Below are 24,257 nucleotides of genomic sequence, written 5' to 3' on the forward strand. Positions count from 1 at the left end.
TCGGAATGTTAGAAAACGACTGGTGAAAACTGGGTAGCTGCTGTGAAGGGAGTTAGCAAGCTAGCAGGCTGTGTAAGGGGGATTCAGGCTGGGAGAGACGGAAGAACAGACGGACAACAAAGAACGGGGTTTCGCTGCTTTTATTAAACTCGCCGAGCATATATAATTTTAAACGACCCCCGTTGAAGCTAGCTTCGTCGCTAGCTTTGTTATTTATCCGTTTATCATGGAGCTGCGAGTAGGAAACCGATACAGACTGGGACGGAAAATTGGCTCTGGATCCTTTGGTGACATTTATTTGGGTAAGTCGTTGTCTAGTTGTTCATCTGTCAGTTTGATAACGGTGCTCACCATATTTTGTTTTGAAACCTCAAATGGCTTCCCAGTGACCCTCAGTCAGCTGCTCTCGAGAGTCCGATTCAGTGTCGAAAACCCCCACTAACCAGCGCTAGTTTAAGAGCTGGTTTAACTCGACAGTTTACCGGCATTATTCTCGTGTTTCTGTGTAAATAAATATTGTTACGAATATTACGTGATATGAGGCTTTTCTTGAGTGAAAATACAGAAACAGGCGGTCCAGCCTAACCGGTTATGCTTTATTGACCAGACAGTATTAGAAATGATATTGTCAAGAGCCTACAAAACTGCTGTATATATAAGTTACATTTGTACTCTTACTATAAAACAAACAGTGAAGAAACTGTAAGTCCCAGATCGTAATTCAGCTTTGCCTTTTCTAAAAACACTGTTGTACATTTAGTTTGCTGAACTGTCAGTAATCATGTGTCATTATGTTCATAATTGGTTATGTGCGCTGTAGGAGTCTCACATTTGAAAGGTGTTATTGTAATGGCAATGTCCTGGTATATCCTGTCAAAGACAAAGTGTTTGTGTCTTAAACATCTAATATTTTCGATATCAAGGTGTAAGTCAACTTGCCAACCCCCCCCTCCCCCTCCCTTTAAAGACTCTGCCACACTGTATGTGTATGGTATTTTTGTTATCTCACTGATTTGTCAGGTCTTGCAGGTCTGACAGAAGAGGAAGTTGAAAATAGTTTTTCACAAGTAAACAGATAGCATTGGTATCGCACGCTGTGTGCAACTTCTGAGTTGTTTCTACATGTTGCTAGAGATCTTTAATTATAAGCACCTCTATGAAAGGTCTGTTATGCTCAACTTGAACAAGTTGGCAAGTTCCCTTCGCGTGCAAGTTTCAACTTAACTTCCACATGGTCTTGTGAAAAGAACTGGTGACATAATATTAGCTTTCGTCATTGGTTTTTGGGGCCTGAGGTAACTAGTATTGTAATAGGCAGCTGCCTTTTAATGTACCTTTGTGGTAAGGTCTTATGTTATCACAATAAAGTTATTATATATATGGTTCTGTGCTTAGTTTCTTTTGAAGCCTCCTGCGCCGGCCTTTATGGATTGGATTGTGATGCAAAGTTTTTGCATTGCAATATGGGATGCATATGGTGTCTTGTGGTTTGATGGGCTTTGTGCTCTTGCTAAACTCCTTGGTTTTCGATTTTTGCAGTTGGACTTGTGTGCTATGATCTCATCGCTGGCCAGAGTTGTTGATTAAGAAATGTTCTCTGAAGTACTTTGGTGGAGAAATGCTCACCGCCTCCTCTCTGTACTACTCTCCAGAAACGGCTTAAAAAACAACCACTAGTTCCAGAGCAAGATCCTAAATCTGAATGGTTAAGTTGCCTATTAAGTTCTTGTGAAATGTTTTTTTTTTTTGCAAAAGTCCATTGAAGTTTGCGGACCAAGTAGGAAGAAGGATTTTTGTGTGGCCGTTTACAGGATGGCACAATCAGTGCACTTTAGAGTTAGGTTACACATCTTATACACGTCGCTGTGGAATTAATGGTCAACATAGAATCCAAGTGTGTGAATTACCAAGTGCCTAAATGTTGTTATGCAACAGTGGTGATTCAGCTGGTGTACTGGAAATGGTACTCACTGGGGGTTTATGCAAAGACTCCCAATATCCCGACACCTGAGGAGGCAGAGCCTGACAAACTCCAGCTGCGGCTGATGGAGGCCAGACTGACCTGATCAACAACACATGGTCTCTTTACCAAGCCTCTTAAAAAGTACAAACCCAGCCTGTCTGTGTGAACCAGAGATGGGGAAATAGCTACTCGCAGAGCTCTCATGAAAACATGTTTTGTGGCTTGTTAAATCATGCAGCTCAGAGCGTTTTTAGTGGCTCAGTGCCACAATGTTTTTTCCACTGTCTTCAGTAAACAACAACTTCTATATCGCGTTTTGGAACTGTATCGGAATTGTTTTCTTTTTTGAATATTTATTTGTGTAAATATGGGAATTGAGCATTACACTATTCAAAATACACCGCTCAAAAGTTAAGGGTTGGTGATGTCTGATTGATGTTTATAATATTACAAAAAGTCAAATAAACGCCTTTTTTTTAAACAATATTTTTTAATGAATACAACAACTAAAAAACTAGATAAAAAAAGAATAATAATAAAGCAGCAGCACAACTTCAACACTGATGACAATAAGAAATGATCAGTAAATCAGCACATTATAAGGATTTCTGAAGGATCATGTCACACTGAAAACTGGGGTAAAGATGCTGAAAATTCAGCTTTGATGTCACAGGAATAAATTGTTTTAAATTATATTTATAAAATGAATTTTAAAATGTAGTAATAATTCACAATAACAGTTCAGTTTTTACTGATTTCATTTCATTTTTGTGTGGACAGTGAATCTGTATATTTTCTGTAAAAATGATTTCATCAGTCCACATCTTGCCCCTAGTCAGACACCGCTACGACACATAACAGGAACAAAAACAAGAACAAACACTGAACAATTGTCTTTTCATTAAATAACATTAACACCGATTAATAAATGTATTGTTCCATGTTTGTTTGTATAATGCGTTAGGGCTGTGCAAAAAATCGAATGCGATTTTCATGCACATCTCATCAGTAAAGACGCTCTTTTAATTAGAAGTATTATCTTGTTCAAATTCAATTGGTTCAAATTCGTTACTAGGTTTTCCACCCTGTAGAACACTTTGTCCCCTTCTCTGAGTGTTGTTTAACACCCAGTGTTGTCATAAATGTCTTCTTACTGTGTTGCTGAACAGGTATTATACCCACACTGCTTTAACATGCTGCTCTCTCATTTACCAGAGATGCTTATTTAGCAGATCTCTCACTAATGAATTGAATCTCAACATTGCAACACAAGTATCCATCTGTCTCTGCACTGCACAAACTAACAACCTTGTGGTCACGCAAAATGAATTTGAGCATATGCACATGAATGAGATGAGTGCAACCAATTTGTTCTCCAGACAGGCTCAGGCCGAACCCCCAATCCCTCTGGAGGGCCCTGGGCCTGGTGTGTGGGGTGGGGGTTGAGAAATATGCCAGCTGCCTGCAGTTGGGGTGATGACTGACATTTATTGATCTACAAGTTTACATCATGGAAGGCGTCCCCAGAAAAATATTGCACTTTTATCTTAAAGGGGAAAAAATGAGCATAGTGTGTTATGAAGGAACCAGATATTCAAGCAGATGAAAAGAGAAGGCTAAAGAGTCCAAAACCATGATTGATATTCAGCAGTGAATGAAAAGTAACCAAGGGCGTTGAAGTCATTTGTGTCATTCGCTGTTGAACCATGTGCAAGTAGACAGCTGTGTTAAGGATGGGCCACTGTAGTGTTTACTGATGTATTGAGTGAATGTGTCTGAACATGTTCCCTGTGCTGTCAGTATAGGGGAAGAAGAACATTCTCTCTGCTGAATGTGCCCAGGCAAATCAAATTCCACTGTACATATCTTTGCAGTCTTTGATATTCAGCAGTAGTGGTGGTGTAACACATTCATAGAGGCATGAAATGCCAAAAGATCAAGGGGAGATATTTTACAGAAAAATGCACAATATAAAACGTACCACTCACCTTAGTCTTGACTGTGACAAATAAAACAAGCGACTTGGATTAGGTTGATATGGAAAATGGTTGAATGGATCCTTGTTTGTTTGCATGGGCTTAGCTAGGACTTCTTGTAATAAGCCTGATCAGGTGTCTAGGCTTTGCTCATGTTAATTGTAGTAATATGCCTCTAATGTATCTGATGTGTTGCTGTTTTTCTTTTCTTGTGTATGTACTATGTACTCGTACTTCGAGGCTAAAAAAGGCAGGACAATTGGAGCTCTGCAGCCTGGTCTCACTCGTGTGTGATGGGAAAATCTCACCATCCCCAACAGTGGACTTGGTTCAATTAAATGGAAATGTGGCTGATGAGAGTAGCTGTGCACACTGACAAACAGCAGTAAATCCTGGCAGGAACCTTTAAAATATTCCAATTTCCAGCACCATCCTGCGTGTGATGCATGTTCTTGCTCTGGCATAGTAGACATAGATGTATGTTAGTAGATGCCCCTGGCACATAGAAACAGACTTTAAATGAAATAAAAGTTGTTTGGAATGGATTGAATCATTATTTAAAATAATCTTGGAGATTTTTTAATTGCCTAAATCATAAATTCAGCCGGGTTGAAGCCTGTTGTGATGTTTTTTTTTATGGCACCCGTCCCCTCTGCATATATATTTTTTCCGTCTTTTTTTTTTAGACATGGAAAATCGATTTTACAATCGATTCAATGAACACTCATGTCTTAAATCAAAAATTATTTTTTTCACAAAAGTGACAGCCCTATAACTTATGCATAGAACCAAGTCCCTGCTTGACATTTTAATTTCTGATAATCCGTTACACTATCACATTATGAAAGCAAAGATCTGTCACTGTTTCAGTTTTAAGGCAGCTTCACAAATGTTTTAAATGTTTGTTATGGTATATTTGGGCAAGACCTAACCTAATCTAAACAGACAAAGAAACAGATGACAGTTTTGTTAGCCAAGTCAGTCAACATGTTAAATGTTTTTTTTTCATCAGGATCATTTGTCTTTTTCTTTTCCCATGTCTTGCCATGTTGTCTAGCTCTTCTTGACTGTAAGGATAGATACAAAGATACAAATGTGTTTGAGTGTTTTTTTTGCATACAGATCCTCACTATTGTTTTGCAATTGAAACAGACATGCTTGTGTTCTTTTAGGTGAGAATGTCTACCAAATTATTTGTCACTGATTCCTGTTGTGATGATTAACAAAACAGAGGTTGCCTAAATGCATTGTAAAGCCCAGAATCAAAGCTTTTAGGTTAACACCTAGTTTGTCAACCATTTAGTTGTCCGCTTCCAAAAAAAAAAGAGAACTTGAAAGTATTAATTTTGGTCCCAACAAGCTGTTGGTTTACCAAAATCTTTCTATAGTCAAATAAGGCAGAAGTATAACCCTACTCTCTTACAGTAGATTTCATGAGAACAGAACAGAATTCTCACATACTGTAAATTTGCAAAAGCAGCTCGACTGACCAGAAGAGGCTTGGTCAACCAAAACTGTTTTAGTTGTTTAGTTACTAGGGTTGGTACCTATAGAACCAGTATGAACCGAATCAGAATGCAGATTTCAGTGCCTCATTTCGCTGCCTCGATTGAAATATTTGTCCCAGTCCTCCGAAATATACACAAGAAGCATGGGCATCGCTAGGCTTTTTTTAGAGGGTCTTTAGCATTTAGCTCCATAAACTGTTCACATTCACGATTGCCTCAAAGTCAGTCACTACGTAACAGATGGAGGCGCTGGTTTTTGGTCATACAGATACAAATAATACATCTCTTGAATCTATAAAAATTCTGTGTTTATTTGTGCGCATTCACAATAACAACAAAACTTGCGCTTTTGTAAAATAATGAAAGCAAACAGGATGCAATATCTGCCGTCTCGGTCTCTGTGAACTTGAGCGTGAATCTCCGTGTATACTTAAAGATAGAAAAACATCTATAGAGAGCAGAATGTCTACTTTAAAATAAACCAATTCAAATGGAACACAAATATATGTAATGCGTATGAAACATGCATTCAAGGCGCATCCACTACTGCGGAGATTACGAGTCCATGTCGCTGAATTAATCTATTAAACCGAAAACAAAGAAAGCACCATAGTGTGTCAGTAAATAATGAAAATGTTATTTGCAGCTTTCTTACTGCCTCCTTACAGCCTCCTTCTCCTGACAGATTCATAATCATTACTTCTGCGGTGTGCTGTGGCAGGCTTTATATATTTACTTCAGCACTTATAGGCTATGTAAGCAATTAAAGTCTCATTATAATGATTGAAATGTTTATTAATAAATGTGTAATTTGTCAACTAATGCTTAAAATAGATGACTACTAGTCGACCAGAAAAATCTTTAGTTGAGGGGAGCCCTAATTGACAATTATTGATTGTTATACCACTCTTCAAGCGGCAGTACTCCCAGGATGAGTTTAAGGTTTTAGGGACTTTGGGACTGTGGGAAAACCACTACAGATGTGATTGAAAAGGGTCACAATCACCAGAGTTGTATCGTATGGGCCCATATAAGCAGTTGGCCTGTTTAGATGGCTTGCCTATTTCCAAAAGCCATGACAAGTGATGGCTTTGTAGAGTGTGTCCTATGAAGCTGGTACTGCTTGTGCCTCTTGGAGTGTCTTTTTAAAATGGAAATAGATCATGGTAATTTAGGAAGCGCAGTGGCTGGAAATATATACATGATGAGTTTCAACAGGAGTGTACCGGATCCAGGTCCACTGCGGCATGGTCCTGGTATAGCACTTGTTTAACCTGTAAAAATAAACCGCTTGCGCATCCAACATTTAAACCATATTTACTAAACGAGTTCTAGAGAAACGTCCTGGCACAGGCACCAACAGGATCTGATGTGTGCGGTATTTGCTTTTACTTGCACTGTGTTTTCACACTTGAAAAGTTGTTAGTTGTAGTTTCTGCATGTATTCTGTTCTTGTATCCTGTGATATGCTTGCTATACATTTTTTTTTTCTTGGTACCAAAATGTGTTAACAGTAGTTCTTACCATTCTGATAAATGTTACTATATGATTCATGTTACTGGAAGTCACTTCGGAGTTGAGTATCATATGTCATATTCACTCTTGTCTATTGTGGAGGGGCATTTTACAGTGAGATTTGTCATCAAACATGTTGATGTTATACCCACCACCACCCTTTCAATAAGCTGATGCCAATTTATGTCCGGCACAATGCCTTCACAGCTATCTACAGCAAGAAAAGAAAAATAATTAAATTTAACTTGCTTCCCATTTATTACTTGAAGTGAAGTACTTCTTTGAGACCACAGCAAATACTACTAGATTAACTAAGAACATTTGAACAGCCGATAAAAATAAGAACAAATAAAATAATAATTAGGGAAAATAACACAGCAGTGTTCACTGTATAAATTAAATATAGATTTTTATCACAGCTGCAGTATTTATAGGCCGCTGTCCCTTTAAGACAGATTTATCACATCAGATTTCTTTCTCAGCTGTTTTCGTTCATTTGAGACATAACTGACTGCGTTTACCTTAATAATTTTGGAGATGGGAATTTTGTTCAGTGGATTCAGAAGAGGATTCAGTTTGGTATTCGCACGCCGTCTGCGGTTGTGCATGTAGAGAACAGCACGCGAGAAATGAATTAAGTTTCCTCTCACCTTTTCTCTCTGAAATTGTTTAAAATTCGCTTGCTTGTGTAAATACGAACAAGTGATAAACTTACACTCTATTTTGGTTAAATTTAGCAATTAATCCATGGATCACATGCGTGCTGAACCGTGGGGCTTGGTCCGTACAGATCAACTATGATCCGTTTAACCGCTATTGTTTTTTTAAACCTGCTCATTCATCCTGTCTTTCATGTCACATCCCTCAGGCATAACACACACACATAGCCTAGTTCCTGGGAATGCCACAGTCTTGTCGTTCTCCTTATGTTTCACTGGGAGTCTGTTACAGCAGATGACTGTGGATGATTTTCAGCATCCTCTGCTCAGGATGTGGAGGTGAGGCAGATGGTGGGCCGGAAAGAAGGTATAGCAGTCCGTGTAGATAATTGTGCCCACTCCCTCATGCTGGAAAGCTACATGCATGAGTCAACCTTAGATATGTGGATTTTTTTTTTTTTTATCATAGTAGGCCTGCAAATTCATTATTTTTTAGTTATATTAATTGTGTCCCAATAATGCACTGGAAGCTAGGAGTATTTAGACAATGCAAAGCCTCTCTAGTTGAGTGGATTTATTGTTCTAATGCTTGTGTATTATACGTCATGGGTACGTGAGCAGATTTTTTTTGTTAAAGCTATCTACTTTAGACACATCAAGTAATTTGGTTGTTTTTCCACCCACTATCCATTTTTCGCTTTTTTCTTTTGGTTATATATAGATTTACTGACTTCTGTCTCCACTCTTTTCTGATTTTCCAGGCACAGACATCTCCGTGGGGGAAGAAGTAGCCATCAAGCTAGAATGTGTGAAAACGAAGCACCCACAGCTGCACATCGAGAGCAAGATCTACAAGATGATGCAAGGAGGCGGTCAGTCAATAGCTCCTTGTGGTCTCTATCCATTAACGCAGAACCATGAGTCACACATATACACATCACACAGCTGTCACATACATAAGAGCCTGTATAATATTTACTGTATTTAATATGAACAGTTGGGTGTTAAATTGATATTTACATTATTAGTTGTTGTTAATATTTAAACTGAATATTGCTAGGTATTGAAAGGCTGTTTAATAGCGTACCATTTTTTTATCATATTGTGAAATTTTTAATTTTTACACACAAAAATACACACAGCCATTCAAAGGTTTGGGGTTGGTATTTTGTTAAATATAAATAAACTTCTATTTTTGATTTCTATATTTTAAAATGTGAGTTATTCCTCTGCCAGCAAAGTTGAATTATCAGCAGCTAGGGGTGTGCCGGTTTCAGAATTGGTGATGACGGTTATGACGTGAGTCAAATGTGACGGTTCATAACATAACCGTCGGGGGGGGGGGGGGGGTCAATTGGTTGTTCTTGGAGATAGCGGGTTAACTCAGTGTCAGCGCGCGCTCTGATCGGTAAAGGGGCAGAGATTTCAGACCTCCATTTATTAAGGAGATCTGTCACAAAACTCATCATCCGCGCCAACGTTTTTTGATCAAATTTCAAAGCCGCACCCGTCCGCCATCCGCTGATTGTTTTGGGGTCTATGGCGATGCAATGCTTTGCTGATGCGAGCCGCAAAAAAAAAAGCCATTGTCTGTTCTGGAAAGGATGCAGCAAAGATATTTAATGCCAAAGTATGAGGCATAGGCCTACGCTGAGTTTCATTTACCATGAGATGCGCTCTAGGTCACAGTGCAGTGCAAGTGAACGCGGCGTGCTGGTGCTTCCATGTCACGGTTATCATTGTCTGCTTTACTTGCTTTTTATTTATTAAAATACATGCAATTGGTTGATGAAACATTTATTAAAATTAAGATAAAATTTGTACAAAACGAAATTCGTTTTTAAGAAAGGTTTTCTACAAAGCAAAATTTTATGAAGTGGTAAATATCATGTCTGACGATTTACAAAACTTCATTAAGTGGTAAAAACCATGTCTCCCGATATATTGCGCATCTTATGATCCTATCTAAAAAATGAAAATAATTTTTGATAAAAAATGTTTGTAAAAAATATTTTAATGACACTGTTTTGGCGGTTATAGAGTTCTAATGACGGTGTTCAACTATAACCGTCGGTCTCACGGTTATATACTAACCGTCACACCCCTATCAGCAGCCATTACTCCAGTCTTCAGTGTCACACATACTTCAGGAATCATTATAATATGCTGATTTGGTGCTAATTTTTTCTTCTTATAAACATTGAACACAGTTGTGCTGCTTAAATAATTTGTGGAAACCGTGGTACTGTTCTTTCCAGCATAGAAAGTTCAAAACAGCTGTATTTATTTGAAAATGTTATATAATGTATTTTATATATTACCCAAAAAAAATCTTACTAACTCAAAACCTTTGAACATTATAGTGTAGATAAATATGGGTTATTTTGTGCTGGGGCCAGTGGAAATTTAAAACAGGAACTACTGGATGTTCTTCCTGTTGATCCCTGGTTAGTAGTATTAGCCTCTAAAAGCCTCTATAAATTATGACTATTTTATGTTGGCTTAATGTTGTACTTTTGATGAGCTCCTGAGTAAGAGGGTCCTCTGGAGGTAAGGTGTAGTTCACAGGATCTTAATTTCTAAGAGTGTGTTACAGAATACTGTAGCAACAGTGGGCGGCAAACCAATCGTGACCAGTTCCCCTCGCTTCATCAGTCAGTGAGTCAACACATCCTTCTCCAATGAGAGTGGCATTATCAGATCTCAAACTACTCAAAGCGATCTGTCACCACCACCATGAATCGTCTTCTCATTGGCCTTACATGGAGGTGAAGGATGTAGGCAGATTGTATCCTCAGCGTTATTGTCCTATAATCAGGTTTTTTAATGTATAGGGATGGTTTATGAATATACATGAGGTGCCTGAGGATGCGTCCCCCCATCGGCCCCATGTCATGATGTATGACAGTCCTGTCTGGGGTGTTTTATGATCCCTGCAGCAAAAGTGTGTCATCTGTGGCATTCACTTTAAACACGCTCTAGTCTGTCCGCTCTCTCCCAGCATGACTGAGCATGCATGACGTTTTCTCCATGGCGGCCAAACGTTGTGATGGCATCCGTGCCTTGACAGACCGACATTGTGAGTGAGCCTCCCTCTCAGCGCTTGTGCTCTCTATGATCACATGGACCTCGGGCCAGATGGTGCGTGCGGAGGGAGTGGGTTTCGGGGGGGAGGGGCCAGCACTGTACATTCCATCTCCTAACTGGGTTTCTTGCACCACTTGCAACCTTATTTAGCACAGCATGAACAGGCATACGCACTAATAACTTTATATTGAGAAAGGTGCGGGTACCTGCATGTATATGTGCATGCATGTTGACTGTAGGAAGAGATCCTTTTATGCCATTTCTTTTTGTATGTTATTATTTCTGCATGTTTTAGCAGCACAGTTGTGGTCTTTTTCGAGTCCATACATGGAGAAGCACAAGGCTTGACATTTTTCTATTTTAATTCTGATTAATATAGACCATGTCAGAGTTTTCCTGATGTGAGAATGGAAAGGCGTGCTGGACAGCTCAGACCAGGAGATATATTTAACCTCCTGAGTTTGCGCAGGAATAGCTGACCTGGAGGATGTTTTCTGGAAAGTGCTGAATAGCAAAAGCTCTGTGTTGTTGGAGGCATCGGCCAGGCTCAGGGTGCACATGGCCGTAGACACGACAGCAGCTGCCGAGAGATCTGTGGCCTACCAGAACTCTGCTGAACTCTCTGTCTCTTCCTCTCCTAGATATTCCCTGAAATATCGCAAAACAAAAGCTTAGGCTTGACTAAAATCATTCTTTATACTGTAATATGACAATACATTTACATTGGGTAAAAAGGGCAGGTGTGGATACCAGGAATTTACTGTAAAAAAAAAAAACTTCCATCCAAAGTTGCGAATTTAACTTATTCGCAAAATTGGAATATTGTGCAAAACATTTGCGAGCAAGCACGGTTTCCATCCAACGATTCAAAGATAACAAAATCTCCTTTTCCTGATAAACTGGCACTGCACATCACTAAGAAAAGTAGGAGAAACTACTGAATATAATAATTATCATACATAACACATTACTTGCAGCTCAGAATGAGCAGACAAAAACACAATAAACGCTGCCAATGCTTTCGGCGGCAGTTCTGTGAGGCAATTCTGCAATACAGAAATACTTTGACTTTGGTTGGTCAGGATTTACCGTCCCATAGCGCAGAGTCACATTGCTTTTTTGATGTGCTTGGAGGAACATATTTTCTCCCATTATTCACATTAACCCTTTTTCGCACAAGTCAAAAACCACCTCAAGTGAGTGTAAATTTTTTTTTGAGAATTAAGGGATTTTTTTTTTTTCGAAATTCAGTATTACAATCACTCAATTCTGATGCGATGCTTCAAAAAGTGAATAAAAGCAGGGTGATGGGTTCAGGTGTTACTGTAAGGTATATTGGTGCCCATGTATTCTACTTGCATACGTACAATTCATAAATCATTTGATTTCGAGATATGAAATCTTCTGAAATCTGCTATTTGGGATAAAGGGTACTGATAATAACCACCATGATGGGTGGGGAACTAGAAAGCCACATGATTAATTGGTTAATCATAAGTGGCCTGTCTATAAAACATGGCCAGAACTGAATATTCAAACACACAAAGATCAAACGTGTAACAGTGTAACACCCCACACATAAAAAATAAATAAACAATAATCATTAACAGAAAATGTAAATGTGCTAATATATATCACTCGAAAATAAGGAGAACCAAACATTTTTCTACATAAATTATTACAGTAATTCATAGTACTTGCCTGCAAAAACCATATTGTACAGTAAAATGATGGCATGTTAAACCATTTACATTTTATATTGTGTATGGTAACTTTAACAGTTAACAGGTTTTACTGTAATTTAATGCAATATTTTTGTAAAGTTACATAAAAAAATGTATTACCATCTCATTTAAAATTTAAAAGTGAGAAACAATGCACATTTATTTGCACATTACCAATATAAATGAGCATTTTATTGAAGCTGGTAGCTTTAATTGTATCACATAAGAGTCGTCTTTGTGGAGGATTATGTGTATTATTTAACATCCATTGTATCAGTACAAATTCAGATTACGTTATATTGTTGTGACAGCTGCCTTTCCTGGTTCACGTGTGGCTGAATGGTAAGAGGGGGCAGGAAAAAGCCCTTAAAGTGATCTAATTGGGTATCAGCTGTCTTTCCCTGACGGCCTATATCTTTTCGTGCATCACTTCAAGGTCATGTTAGAGATGGTTTATGGTTCATGGCTGATGAGTTCATGCCCTTTCTGAGGGTGACCAACCAGGACTGCTGGTTTATTTAAGATGAAGCCCTGCTTGGGTTTTCTCACATCACTGCCCTACTGAAACAAACGGGCTCCCAACCCCCCACCTATTATATTGTAGTATTGTAGCTCACGTTCAGTTTCTGTCAGTCAGTCCTTCAAAGATACAAATACGTATTAGTCAGACTTTCTTCTCTATTCTGTCATTAAAATTTTCAAGATCCTTTAAGTTGGCAAACATTTCCTTTATAAATCCGAATGCCTTTTACAAGAAAAAGTAATCTGTACTAATGGTAATTGTTTCTCTTACAGTCGGTATCCCAACAATCAAATGGTGTGGAGCAGAGGGAGATTACAATGTGATGGTAATGGAGCTGCTGGGACCCAGTTTGGAGGATCTCTTCAACTTCTGTTCTCGCAAGTTCAGCCTAAAGACTGTTCTTCTGCTGGCTGACCAGATGGTAAGGCTGGTAGACATGATCACTGTAACCTTTGTCCTCTCCACCCTACCTGTTTATTATTATAGGACACCTGAAATGGGATAATGTGGTGTTCAGATGAAATGACAAGCTTTACTGTCATCCTTTTAGCTGTTTTGTTTGTTCTTTTTCACTTGTGTTTGACTGAGTATTAAGTGCCAAAAGGCATTGTGAAAGGAGGCATAATGTGAAAGGACTGCTTGTTCAGTGGTTATCAAGCCCTCATTGCTTTATTTGGACTGGTGTGTTAGGTTTGCATACACATAGTTTCTCATTCAGTCATTCGACCTGCTGAACCTGTCTTCTGTTCTGTCCTCAGATCAGCCGTATCGAGTACATACACTCCAAGAACTTCATCCACAGAGACGTCAAGCCCGACAACTTCCTTATGGGCCTGGGGAAGAAGGGCAACCTTGTTTACATCATTGACTTTGGCCTGGCCAAGAAGTACAGAGATGCTCGCACCCACCAGCACATCCCTTATCGCGAGAACAAAAACTTGACTGGCACTGCTCGCTACGCTTCCATCAACACCCACTTGGGCATAGGTACACTGACATATATTAAAACCTCCAGTACTTTCAGACCTGACCTGTCATCACCCGAACATTTACGATTAATCCACTTCACGTCTTCTAGTCTGGCGATTGAAATGACACACAGTGTTTATCATCTGTGTTTTCTTTCACAGAGCAATCCAGACGAGATGACTTGGAGTCTCTTGGCTATGTGCTCATGTACTTCAACCTGGGCTCCTTGCCATGGCAGGGTCTGAAGGCTGCCACAAAGAGACAGAAGTATGAGCGAATCAGCGAGAAAAAGATGTCCACTCCTATTGAAGTCCTGTGCAAAGGATACCCATGTAAGCTTCTGCTTATAAAGAAGGTGTTTTTAAGTAACCAATAGGCTTAAGTTATATTATATCACACCAATGCTGCTTACTAGTTAGAGGCAGGTGGTAGAAGAGAGCATTTGATCGGACCATTCAATCGAATATATCAGTTATCACTATTTCTTTTATAATTATAATAATTTTTTACTGTCTTTTTGACCAAATAAATGCAGCCTTAGTGAGCATATGAGACTTCTTTTAAAACCATCAAAAACTCTTACCAACTCCAAACTTTTGAACAGTTGTGTTGATGACTTTAAATACGACCAAAAGGCCACACAAACTTAATTTCATTGCATGTGCCTTTTGTTTGATTCCAGCGGAGTTTGCCACATACCTCAACTTTTGCCGCTCCCTTCGCTTTGACGACAAGCCCGACTACTCTTACCTGAGACAGCTCTTCAGGAACCTTTTCCACAGACAAGGCTTTTCATACGACTACGTGTTTGACTGGAATATGCTCAAATTTGTGAGTGACACATGGGTTGTCTTTGCATGGATGCTGTATTTCTTAAAATTGTTGTTGGTTTTTATTGTGGTCTATTAAAGTCTTCGTGCTCCATTTCTAATGTGTTGTGCTGTTCAGGGTGCAAACAGAGCGGCAGAGGATCCTGAGAGAGAGCGGAGGGATCGAGAGGAAAGACTGCGACATGGGCGGAATCCTGCGGCCCGTGGCATGATGCCTTCCAGCTCAGGTAGACCCAGAGGAACCCAAGAGGTAGCACCTCCCACACCCCTCACGCCAACCTCACACACAGGTAAGACTTCCTCTGCTGCCTGTAGGTGCTTGTTTTTTAACTCAAGTAAACAGCTGAAGAACTTTTTTTGTTTTTGCATAAGGATTATTTTGATTTGCAAGATTACACAAGGGTTTTCTTTCTCTCCACTGCTTCAGATCAAGACCGATTTGTATTCATCAGCTTCTTTCTTTCCTGCCATTTGTTGTCGTCTTAGCTGACAGGAAGTGGTTAAAGGGTTGCAAGCTACTATGCTCAGCAGGATGTTTGCTAGACATGACTTAAATTTACTAGCGTTTGCCTTGTCAAAGGGCAGAGGTTCACACAGATATTTCTACAAGAAAGACACTTTAACAGTGACCCTGCACTGGTCTTGAAGTGTATGTCCTCAAGGAGTCGAGCGCACAGACTCATAAACCCCACCATATGTCACCTCTACTGGAGTCCCAGTATTATTCAAATAATGTTTATTCTCTGTGGGCCCACAGCTCAATGCAGTTTTTCCAGTTTGGTGTAATTACTTTGTGGTTCAGACGTTGGAAAACTGACGGATTTTTGTTTAGGTGGACACAACCCAATGTGTGTTGCCAGTGTCCTTTTTTTCTTCATTTTCCATGCTTTCGATGACACGTGTCTTCCTTCCTTTGTCTTTTTGCCAGGAATGGAGCGAGACAGGAAGGTCAGTATGAGATTGCACCGTGGAGCCCCTGTCAACATTTCCTCCTCTGATCTAACTGGTCGACAGGACACCTCACGCATGTCCACATCACAGGTACCAACGTTATGACATGAAATACTCATCCCACTGTCGCCTGTGTGTTTGGCAGCATTGTTAGTCTGTGGCCCCAGCTCCACTGCTCTTAGTTCTTTATTTCCAGTCAAGTCTGACCACAAAATAGATCACGTTGGTTAGAAAGACTTTATAAACAAACTCCTCCTCAGTTGTTTTCCAGCAGAGAGACACAGGAAAAGATGATAGAAAGTGATAGCCCTGAAAGAGTGTTTCGATGGAGCTTTTGTATGCCGTGGCCTGGCATGTTATGGAGCCCATGTCACGGTCTACAGAGCTTTTAGCATGCCATTATACAAGCACTCTGCTCTCAGAGGTGTTTTTGGGCTACACATGCTGTAAAGCTGATCTTTAAATGTGTGCATGAGTGAAATTGACAGTATGTGAATAAATGTTCGAAAAAGTAAATAAACTGGTCTTTTTACCCTGGTAAATAACCTATTAGGAAACAGACATGTTTCTATTAGAATAGAATGATTTTTTTTAAATTAATTATTAGTCTTGTTGGACTCAACAATAAGATTTCCCCCCCTCTTAATCCAGTTAATTTTTTTTTAAAATGATTTTTCCAGTTGTACATGTAACACATTTTTACTGATAAAAAGCATTAAACAAACCTAAAAAAAGCATTTTTGCTGGAAAATGATGGAATGTGATGCAAAACTGTTTTTTTTTTTTTTTTAAGCCTACGTAAATGTCTCATTCAAGACTAGCACAAATCACTCTCTCTCTGTTGCTTTCAGCCAGCTATGTAACAGTGCATTGCTAACATATTTACACGAGTTTAATTAGCAAACAGCATTGTTCAAACTTCACTAAGATGTGACATTTGCTTTACATAACTTATAAATGTAAGGATAGTTGAAATGCAAGCGTTGGCCCTGGTCCATCCTTATTGTTGAGCCCTGTATTGTGCAACCACTGCCACATAATTTGGATCTTATTTGCGTAGAGATCTTTTCAGAACGTGCCACATTCCTGGAATGCTGCCCAGAGTCATAATTCTGTCCAGAGAGCCTCTGGGGATTTGAATATTTGCTTTTAACGCTTCTGTTCAGATCCGCATTTTTGAGGTGTTTACCACATTGTTGTTGTTGTTTTTTTCACCACAAATAAATGTTTCCCCCTCCACCCACCCACCCACCCACTTCAGAATAGCATTCCCTATGATCAACACGGCAAGTAGATGCTCGCCATGTTCTGGTATGAGAGACAGCATTGGGTGAGTGTCAGCTGGGTGTCTTTTTATTTCTTTTTAATACCTGGACTACCTCCACTTCCCTTCATTTGATTAATAGACTCCCTGTCCCACATCACTGCTGTACGGCTGTTACGCAGCACATCTCACCACACAGAATGAAGAGACTTCACAACTTCACTCTTCATACTAACTGTAATTCAGATAAAGCAGTCAGATGTTTAGCAAAGGCTCCTGAAGTGTTAAATTGAAAAGCAATATGGTGTTATTCAAACAGAGTGCAACAGTCGGGCTCCAGATGTAAAAAACCATACATTTTCTCCATAGAGAAACAAATCTACAATCAGCTCTGAGGTTCTCTAAAAGAATCTTATGCAAACATTGTTGAAGATTAGCGCCCAGCGGTCTGTCTGAAGTTTCAAGCTAGTTTCTGTACAAAAGCAGTTTCAGTGAAAGTAAGACATCAACTTCATTGCCTTCCAAAAATATTTTTTCATACCTGACTCAGTGGTGTTATATTGTTACATTTTATTTATTTTTTTGGGTAGTCTTTCCTGAGATTGTAGTTTGCTTATTCATAACTGATATTAAAAGTTCACCCAAAAAAATGAAATTCTGTCATTAATTACTCGCCCTCATGTTTTAATGAAATCTGAGTGCTTTCTGACCCTCCATAGACAGCAATCTAAGTACCACGGACTCTTGTGACTCTACTGACATGGAGGAAATTGTTGAATAAAGTCATTATTTTTGTTTTCTTTCTGCATAAAATGTATATATGTAGCTTCATAATATTAATGTTGAACCACTGTCACATGGACTATTTTACCTTTAAATTTGATGTCCTTACTACCTTTCTGGGACTTGAACATGTCAATTGCATTGCTGTCTATGAAGGGTCAGAAAGCTCTTTGATTTCATCAAAAATACCTTAATTTGGGTTTGGAACTACATGAGGTAATGACTGAATTTTCATTTTTCATATAAGCATTTATTCTTTCAAATCAGAGTTCCTTAAATTAAATAAAAAATTTTTTTTTGAAGTGACATGTTGAGATAGTTTGAAGCAGTTAATATAAGCATGTTTTGGACAACTTGCATAAGCTCACTGCAGATCACCGTGTTATGCGTTATATTTGAGATGTGTTCACAGTGTCAAAATGTATTGATATAACCGGTACTTTCCTATCCTGGGGGGAAACTCAGTTTCGATTATGTTCCACACACACACACGCGTTCCACACGTGCAGTGGTAAAAACAGCACTGCATTTTTTGGTACACATGCATGCATGCTGAACCAGAACACTCGTATCGGAATTTTTTTTTTTTGTACGAATCTGTATCGTTACACCCTTCCTTAACATTAATCTCAAAGCTGGCTAAATGCTTTTTATTATGGCTCCTTATTGAAGACTTTTTTTTTTTTTTTCTCTATGGAGAAAATGAATGGGAAAATTTCATTTGAATTTGTATTCAAGGCTATAATAAAACCACCAGTATTCATAGCACGGGATACTTGCATACTTTATTCCAGCTTCATCCTGGTTAGCAGTTTATGACCTCACGCTCCACTCTAATGACTCGGATGGTATTTTTAATCTTTGCACAGAAAGTAATTCATAACACCAGATGATGCGATGCGTTACTCACAGATGGACAGTACAGTACTGTTATCCTCTAAGCTAACAGTTGGGCTTTTGCTTATTTTTACTCAAAATTGTGCTAAAGCATTAGTCTCCAGAAATATTTCCCTGCCATAAAAACAGTTTAAAGCATAATTTCAACCCTTGATGGGTTTGAGGATGCAATTTATGCTATTCCTTTCAGTCACGTGAATTTCTGGCTGACATATCTCCATATCCCAGTGCTTGGGTTTGATCAGATCAAGAGTTGTAAACACAACGCCCACTCTGCATTCATTTAGTGCAACAAAAAAAAAAGTAGTGCTCCCATGTCACGTATGCCATCCAGACCATCTGTCACAGCTGTCCTAGCGGCCTACACACAATCACTGTGTACTCTTACATGTATTTAGAGAACCCAATAATTGGTAAGCTTAATCTAGTGTTGGAGAGCTAATTCAAAATCAGTCGCTGAAGCTGAGAGGAAGCCCAAATGCCGTGCAGCAGAGAGCTCTTGATTGTGTGCGGTGCATCGCCCTCTGCTTGTGAGTGTGTGTGTCTACACTCTACTTTGTGATGTATCCATAACCTCTAGTTTCCTGGGTGTGGATGTCTCTTTCTGTCTCCATCTTTTAACCCCCAGTGCTTGGTTTTGGATTTCTCTTGGCATGCAGTGTGATCATCCGCTTTGTGCTGCTGTGCAACCTTAATCAATGCAGCTTTACACTTACAAGCCTTTTTGCTTTTAGTTGTTTAAGTGTAAACCTGCTGCTTATGGCCTCAGTTTACAGAAAACCTCCATTAAGTTCCTTTATTATTGTTTCTGCCCTGAATGAATTGTTTACTGGTAGTCTCTGATTTGCTGAACGGCTCACCTCTGCAGCTCTTTTGTTCCCTCTGTAATGTCAGAGATGGATTCACCCCCTCCCTTCTGAGAGCAGCCGTCACATGATTGGCCCTAGAGCCCTCGTGGGCCCCCCAGCACTGCCTTGCCTTTGATGGGAGGATCATGAAAAATGCATCCCCACCTAGTAATTAATCACCTCAGATTTTATTGTGCATCGGAAGCTGGCGCCCCTCCTCCAATCTTGAAATAACCCGCCATTTGTGTTCCTGAGTGGAAACCAATAATACAGCATGCATTGTTTTGGTTTTTCCTCTCCTTTGTGTTTGGTGTAATAAACCTTGTTCCCCCTCTCATGCCATATGCCCTCTGCTGTGGCAGGCCATGGGGGAGCTCAGAGGACAGCCCCAGGACCACCTAAAATATTTAAGACTCAAAGCATGCAGGCACAAAGAGTTACCACCCTGTAAGAACTAGTTTTGCACCAAAAATATTTGGACAAAGGTGTTTTTTTTCTGTTTCAGTCTTTTGGTGGGTTGTTTAATTTTAATTGCTCAATCAACTGTGAAAAACTTCAATAAAAACAGCTTTTATTTACATCAGGAAAGCCATTTCATGTCCATAGCTCATTAGTTAGCTAGAACCCAAAAAATCACTATATTCATTATGCTAATAATATGCAGTATATTGCATTTGAATTTAATCTATCTTAATTAACATATTTTGGAATAAATCTATAATAAAAAAAAGTTATTACAGCCACCATTTAAATGTTTGTATTTGAACACCGAATTGGAAGTCACAATTATATCATTGGAAAGTTGATATAAAATCTGCTGGATGTGCACTTCAAATGTTTATGTAACTCAGTTTTTATAAGAATTTTTTTTTTATTAAACTTGATTGGTTGGTTGATGAATTGATTATTAAATAAAAATAATTTTTCGTTTTCAGCTAAACTGAAACTATTTTGTTGTCAGTGTTTTGTTGTAAAAAAAAAAAACACCTTTTGGTGCATTACTAGTAAGAAGTGTATACTTCAGAGAAGTTGACCCAGGCTGCTAATGACTTACCTTATGGAATGACATCATGAATCTGAAAATGGTCTGAACTGAACTGACTGTTTATACCTGGTATTATGATCTGTCTTGGTTGAGCCAAAACACTTGTGCATGTTTATATAAATGCACTTTGGTTTCACTTTGAAGTTGTACATAACTCTCAGCATTTTAAAAATGTATTTTAGTCCTGTGGCTGACTGACAGGTAAATAGGTGGTCCTTTGAGTTTTCAATACATTAAGATGAATTTGTGTTCACACATGCAATGTGGTCACTTGTTTGTGACCACCTTGTAATGTGCTTGCAGTGATCGGATCACAGTGTTTCTTTCCTTGTTTACATGTTTTGAGTGCTGTCTGCCTGTGGCTGGATCACCTGAGACTTAGAGCTTATACTTTTTTCATTGGTATTTCCATGACACAGTCAAACTGAGCTGATTCATGGGAATAGGGGAACAATGGCTATGTTCACACAACAGAATAATATGGTTGTCAGTCCTGTTTGGAGTGTTAAATATGATTCATTAATCACAGTTCATTTTAAAAAAACTGACACGCTGTAACCAGTCTTAAATATGGACAGTCATAAATCTTCATTAATCAATAGTGAAATAAGAGAGCATATTGATATATTATATGAATAGAACCATTTAAACAAGTTGACCGTTGTCACATTATTGACATGAAGTACACTTACAAGTTTAAGATGCTTAATGTTTAACAAAATATTTAACAGTATTTTATTTTAAAATTTAACAAAATATTTAACAGTTCAGTTTTTTTGTGTGTTTTTGATGCTTTTTTTAATACCTTGAAAATTATTTTATAAAAAAATTAAATAAAATAGTCACACCCCATATTTTTAAACTGTAGTATATGTGATTGAATTCAATGTTTATTTGTGATCATTATTTGTTGCTGAGGTTACAGGTGTTATGCAAGCATTTGTGAAGCAATAGAATTTGGTGATGTCTGTAAAGACATAATCATCTTATCCGCTCCTGCATTTCATCTTTTAAAGAGTCACGCCTAGCAGTTATCACTCCAAGATACTGACTGCTTGAACGTAGCCAAACTAAAATTGCACTGTTAAAGCAAATTCACAGTGCACCGACAAATGGCAACAAGACGCATTCATTAGGTTTTGTCTGATCATGTGTTCTGACATGGGTCAGTACTTGTTTTCGCCGATTAAACGTGTTGATTCTGTGTTTGTTGTGTCTTGAAATGTCTGTTAAGTCACATTCCTTGGACACTGAGTCAACCTAAAAAAATTTATGCACCGAGACCTTGCACACCTTTGTGAAAACACCTCTCAAAATGCTTGCTACAGATGCGAAAAACACCGAAAGTTTAATTATGGTGACGGACGAATGTTTCAGAAGCAATGTGTAAACATGTTGGACACAGGTCTTTTTTTGTTTGTTTTTTAACACGTGATAGTTTCGGATGAGAATTTCGGACTCCGTGTGCAGGGACCGTTAGTCTGTCTATCAGTGCAGTGTGAATTGGCCTTTTAAAAACACTCAGGAAACTTCTGAGATGCTCTCAGCAACAGTTTGTATTTCTATCATGCGGCATTCAGAAACTAATGTGTCTGTCTCTCCTCTCCTCCCCACGCCAGGCTCTCTCTCGTGTCACCCCAAGTGGCCTGCAGTCTGCCGTACCTCGATGAGACCCTCCACACGCCTCAAGAGCAGACCAACCACGACCCTGATCTGCACTAGGACATCTCCAGCAGCCTCTAACCATGTGAAATCAACCTCAGCAAATCAAATTGAAACGAGACTTCATTTCCTCTTTCCTCTCAATGCAATTAAACACACTTGAGAGTCACGCAAACTCCAGAGATGGACAGATCTTGGTTTTCTTTTCTTTTTTTCCCACACACACCACACACACATTTCCTTACCTACACTACTCCAGACACATGGGCACAACATTTGTGCTTGTTAACTTCACTTTTTGTCAGACAATCGCTGGCAAGATGGGAGGGACGGGACAGGGCGGGGTGGGGTGTGATTCTCCGCAAATACTGCCTTCGGCCCTCTGACACAAATCAGGAGGAGAGGGCCGTCCTGCCGTCCAAGGGCCTCTTCACAAACCAAGCCATGTACAGTGGCTCTCATAGCGTGATGCACCCTCTCCTGTTGCAAAAAATTACTTTTACACAGCTTTGAAATGCAGCTGTACTGATAGCCATTGACATTTTGCATACCGTAATCTTTTATTTTTGTCTTTTTGTTTATGTATAACCGAGATTAAATTGATTTCACACTGGCTACAGTCTTTTGCAGGTGAATCTTTTACTCTTTTTGTTAGTTTAATGAAATGTGCAGAATTAAATAGAAAGTTTGAAAGCCTGTTCGTTCATGTGGCAGGATGAAGGCAGTGTCCTTTTTATGTCATTTTATTGTAGTTTATCATGTGGAAGGCCAGGCGGAGAAGCATACAGCAAAGGTTCAAGTAGTCATACCCACAGTATCACCAATTGATTTTTAGTTTTTGTTGCACCAACCAACCTGGCCCTCTTTATCAACTCATGTTTTTTGCTCATTGATTTTATTGCATTCCCTTATGCTTTTCTTTGGTTTCTCAAAAGCTGTGAAATGCCTGTATTGTAGAGTTATTAATGTTGATGTTTGTTTCTTTTAACCCCCCTGAACTAAGCTTTTACAGTATCGCAGGCACACGTGGTTGGGTCAAGACTCTTGACAGACATTTAAAGCAGGAAGTCGAATGTGAAAAGTGCTTCTTTTTTCTGACCCGAGGGTATAGATATGAACAACTTGGGGCATATGTTGAGAAAAGCGGGCATGTTTTCTTTTAACATTTGTGTTTTTGGATTTGGAAAAGGATGTCCTGAGCCCAGCATGTCTCATTGAGAATACACCAGCCATCATTTAAGCCATGGAAGATTTGTTTTTGATTTTCTTTTGACTGACACTTTTAACAATTGAGATGCAAGGTTTTGTTTTTCTTTAGCTTTATTTACTGAGTATTACCAGTGCTTTTAGTACTACCTTTCCCTTGTTTCAGAAGTGTGGTTCCTTGACTTACTGGTGCTATAAGTCACAGGACGTGGAGGGCGAGCTGCCTGTCCGTATCACCCAGCATAGTAGAGCGTGGGCTTTTTCTGTAGTCGTGGGATGGGGTGGGGGGTGGGTTGGCTAGTGGTGGAACTCTTCAATTCTGTTGTCATGTATATAGGATGTTTCTAGTGATGGCAATGTACCATTTTTCATAGCCACTGTCTGTCTGTGTGTGTGTGTGTGTATTGTGAGTATGGGGAAAAGGCTAGTGCTTAGAGAGGTGCAAGGGATTTGTTCCATTCTAGATTTGATAAGTTAGTAATTCTTTCTCTCCACTGGTGGTCTCACAGAAACAGCCGCTCCAGTACTGGTGGTGTTTAAATGTAGGCACAAGTACACTTTGTCGGGGATCGAGCTATTATGGATTTCTCAATTTCATTTTCTGGTTCATTCTACACGCGACTGTTTGGCCAGTCCTTCTGCATCACACTGTGCTGTATCAGGTGGAAATATGGAAATCTTCCTTCCCTGGAAGATTTCTTTCCTCATTTGTATTGCCACTGTATTTGTGTATTTTAAAATGTGTAAATAAATTAATAAGTACTTGTAAGTAAATGTTTTTTTCCCCCCCTTTTCAGCATGTAAAAGATGTTTCTTAAAGACATGGGCCTAGTTCATTCAAAAATTC

The 24,257-nt window shown here is 39.1% G+C and overlaps 1 protein-coding gene across 2 annotated transcripts; it reads left to right on the forward strand.

Moving 5' to 3' along the window:
- Window positions 1-11: 11 nt before the first annotated feature.
- Window positions 12-24,177, forward strand: LOC113098980 (casein kinase I-like). 2 transcript variants are annotated; one of them, XM_026264032.1, is made up of 10 exons: window positions 227-302; window positions 8,383-8,493; window positions 13,228-13,376; window positions 13,714-13,942; window positions 14,086-14,256; window positions 14,607-14,755; window positions 14,873-15,044; window positions 15,683-15,795; window positions 16,967-17,035; window positions 22,162-24,177. In XM_026264032.1, the coding sequence occupies exons 1-9, from the start codon at window positions 227-229 to the stop codon at window positions 16,997-16,999; spliced, it is 1,203 nt and encodes a 400-aa protein (XP_026119817.1). In that variant the 3' UTR covers window positions 17,000-17,035; window positions 22,162-24,177. The 2 variants fall into 2 exon arrangements, with proteins under 2 accessions (XP_026119816.1, XP_026119817.1); XM_026264031.1 differs by lacking the exon at window positions 16,967-17,035 and having other exon boundaries at window positions 12-302.
- Window positions 24,178-24,257: the final 80 nt, after the last annotated feature.

Source organism: Carassius auratus, unplaced genomic scaffold, assembly GCF_003368295.1.
Source record: "Carassius auratus strain Wakin unplaced genomic scaffold, ASM336829v1 scaf_tig00216794, whole genome shotgun sequence".
Lineage (NCBI taxonomy): Eukaryota > Metazoa > Chordata > Actinopteri > Cypriniformes > Cyprinidae > Carassius > Carassius auratus.

Excerpts from the sequence above, each read along its gene's own strand:
- LOC113098980 (XM_026264031.1), top strand. The coding sequence starts at position 227 with ATGGAGCTGCGAGTAGGAAACCGATACAGACTGGGACGGAAAATTGGC. Across the intron at positions 14,257-14,606 it reads CCTGTGCAAAGGATACCCAT|CGGAGTTTGCCACATACCTC; the intron begins GTAAGCTTCTGC and ends GTTTGATTCCAG. Across the intron at positions 14,756-14,872 it reads ACTGGAATATGCTCAAATTT|GGTGCAAACAGAGCGGCAGA; the intron begins GTGAGTGACACA and ends TGTGCTGTTCAG.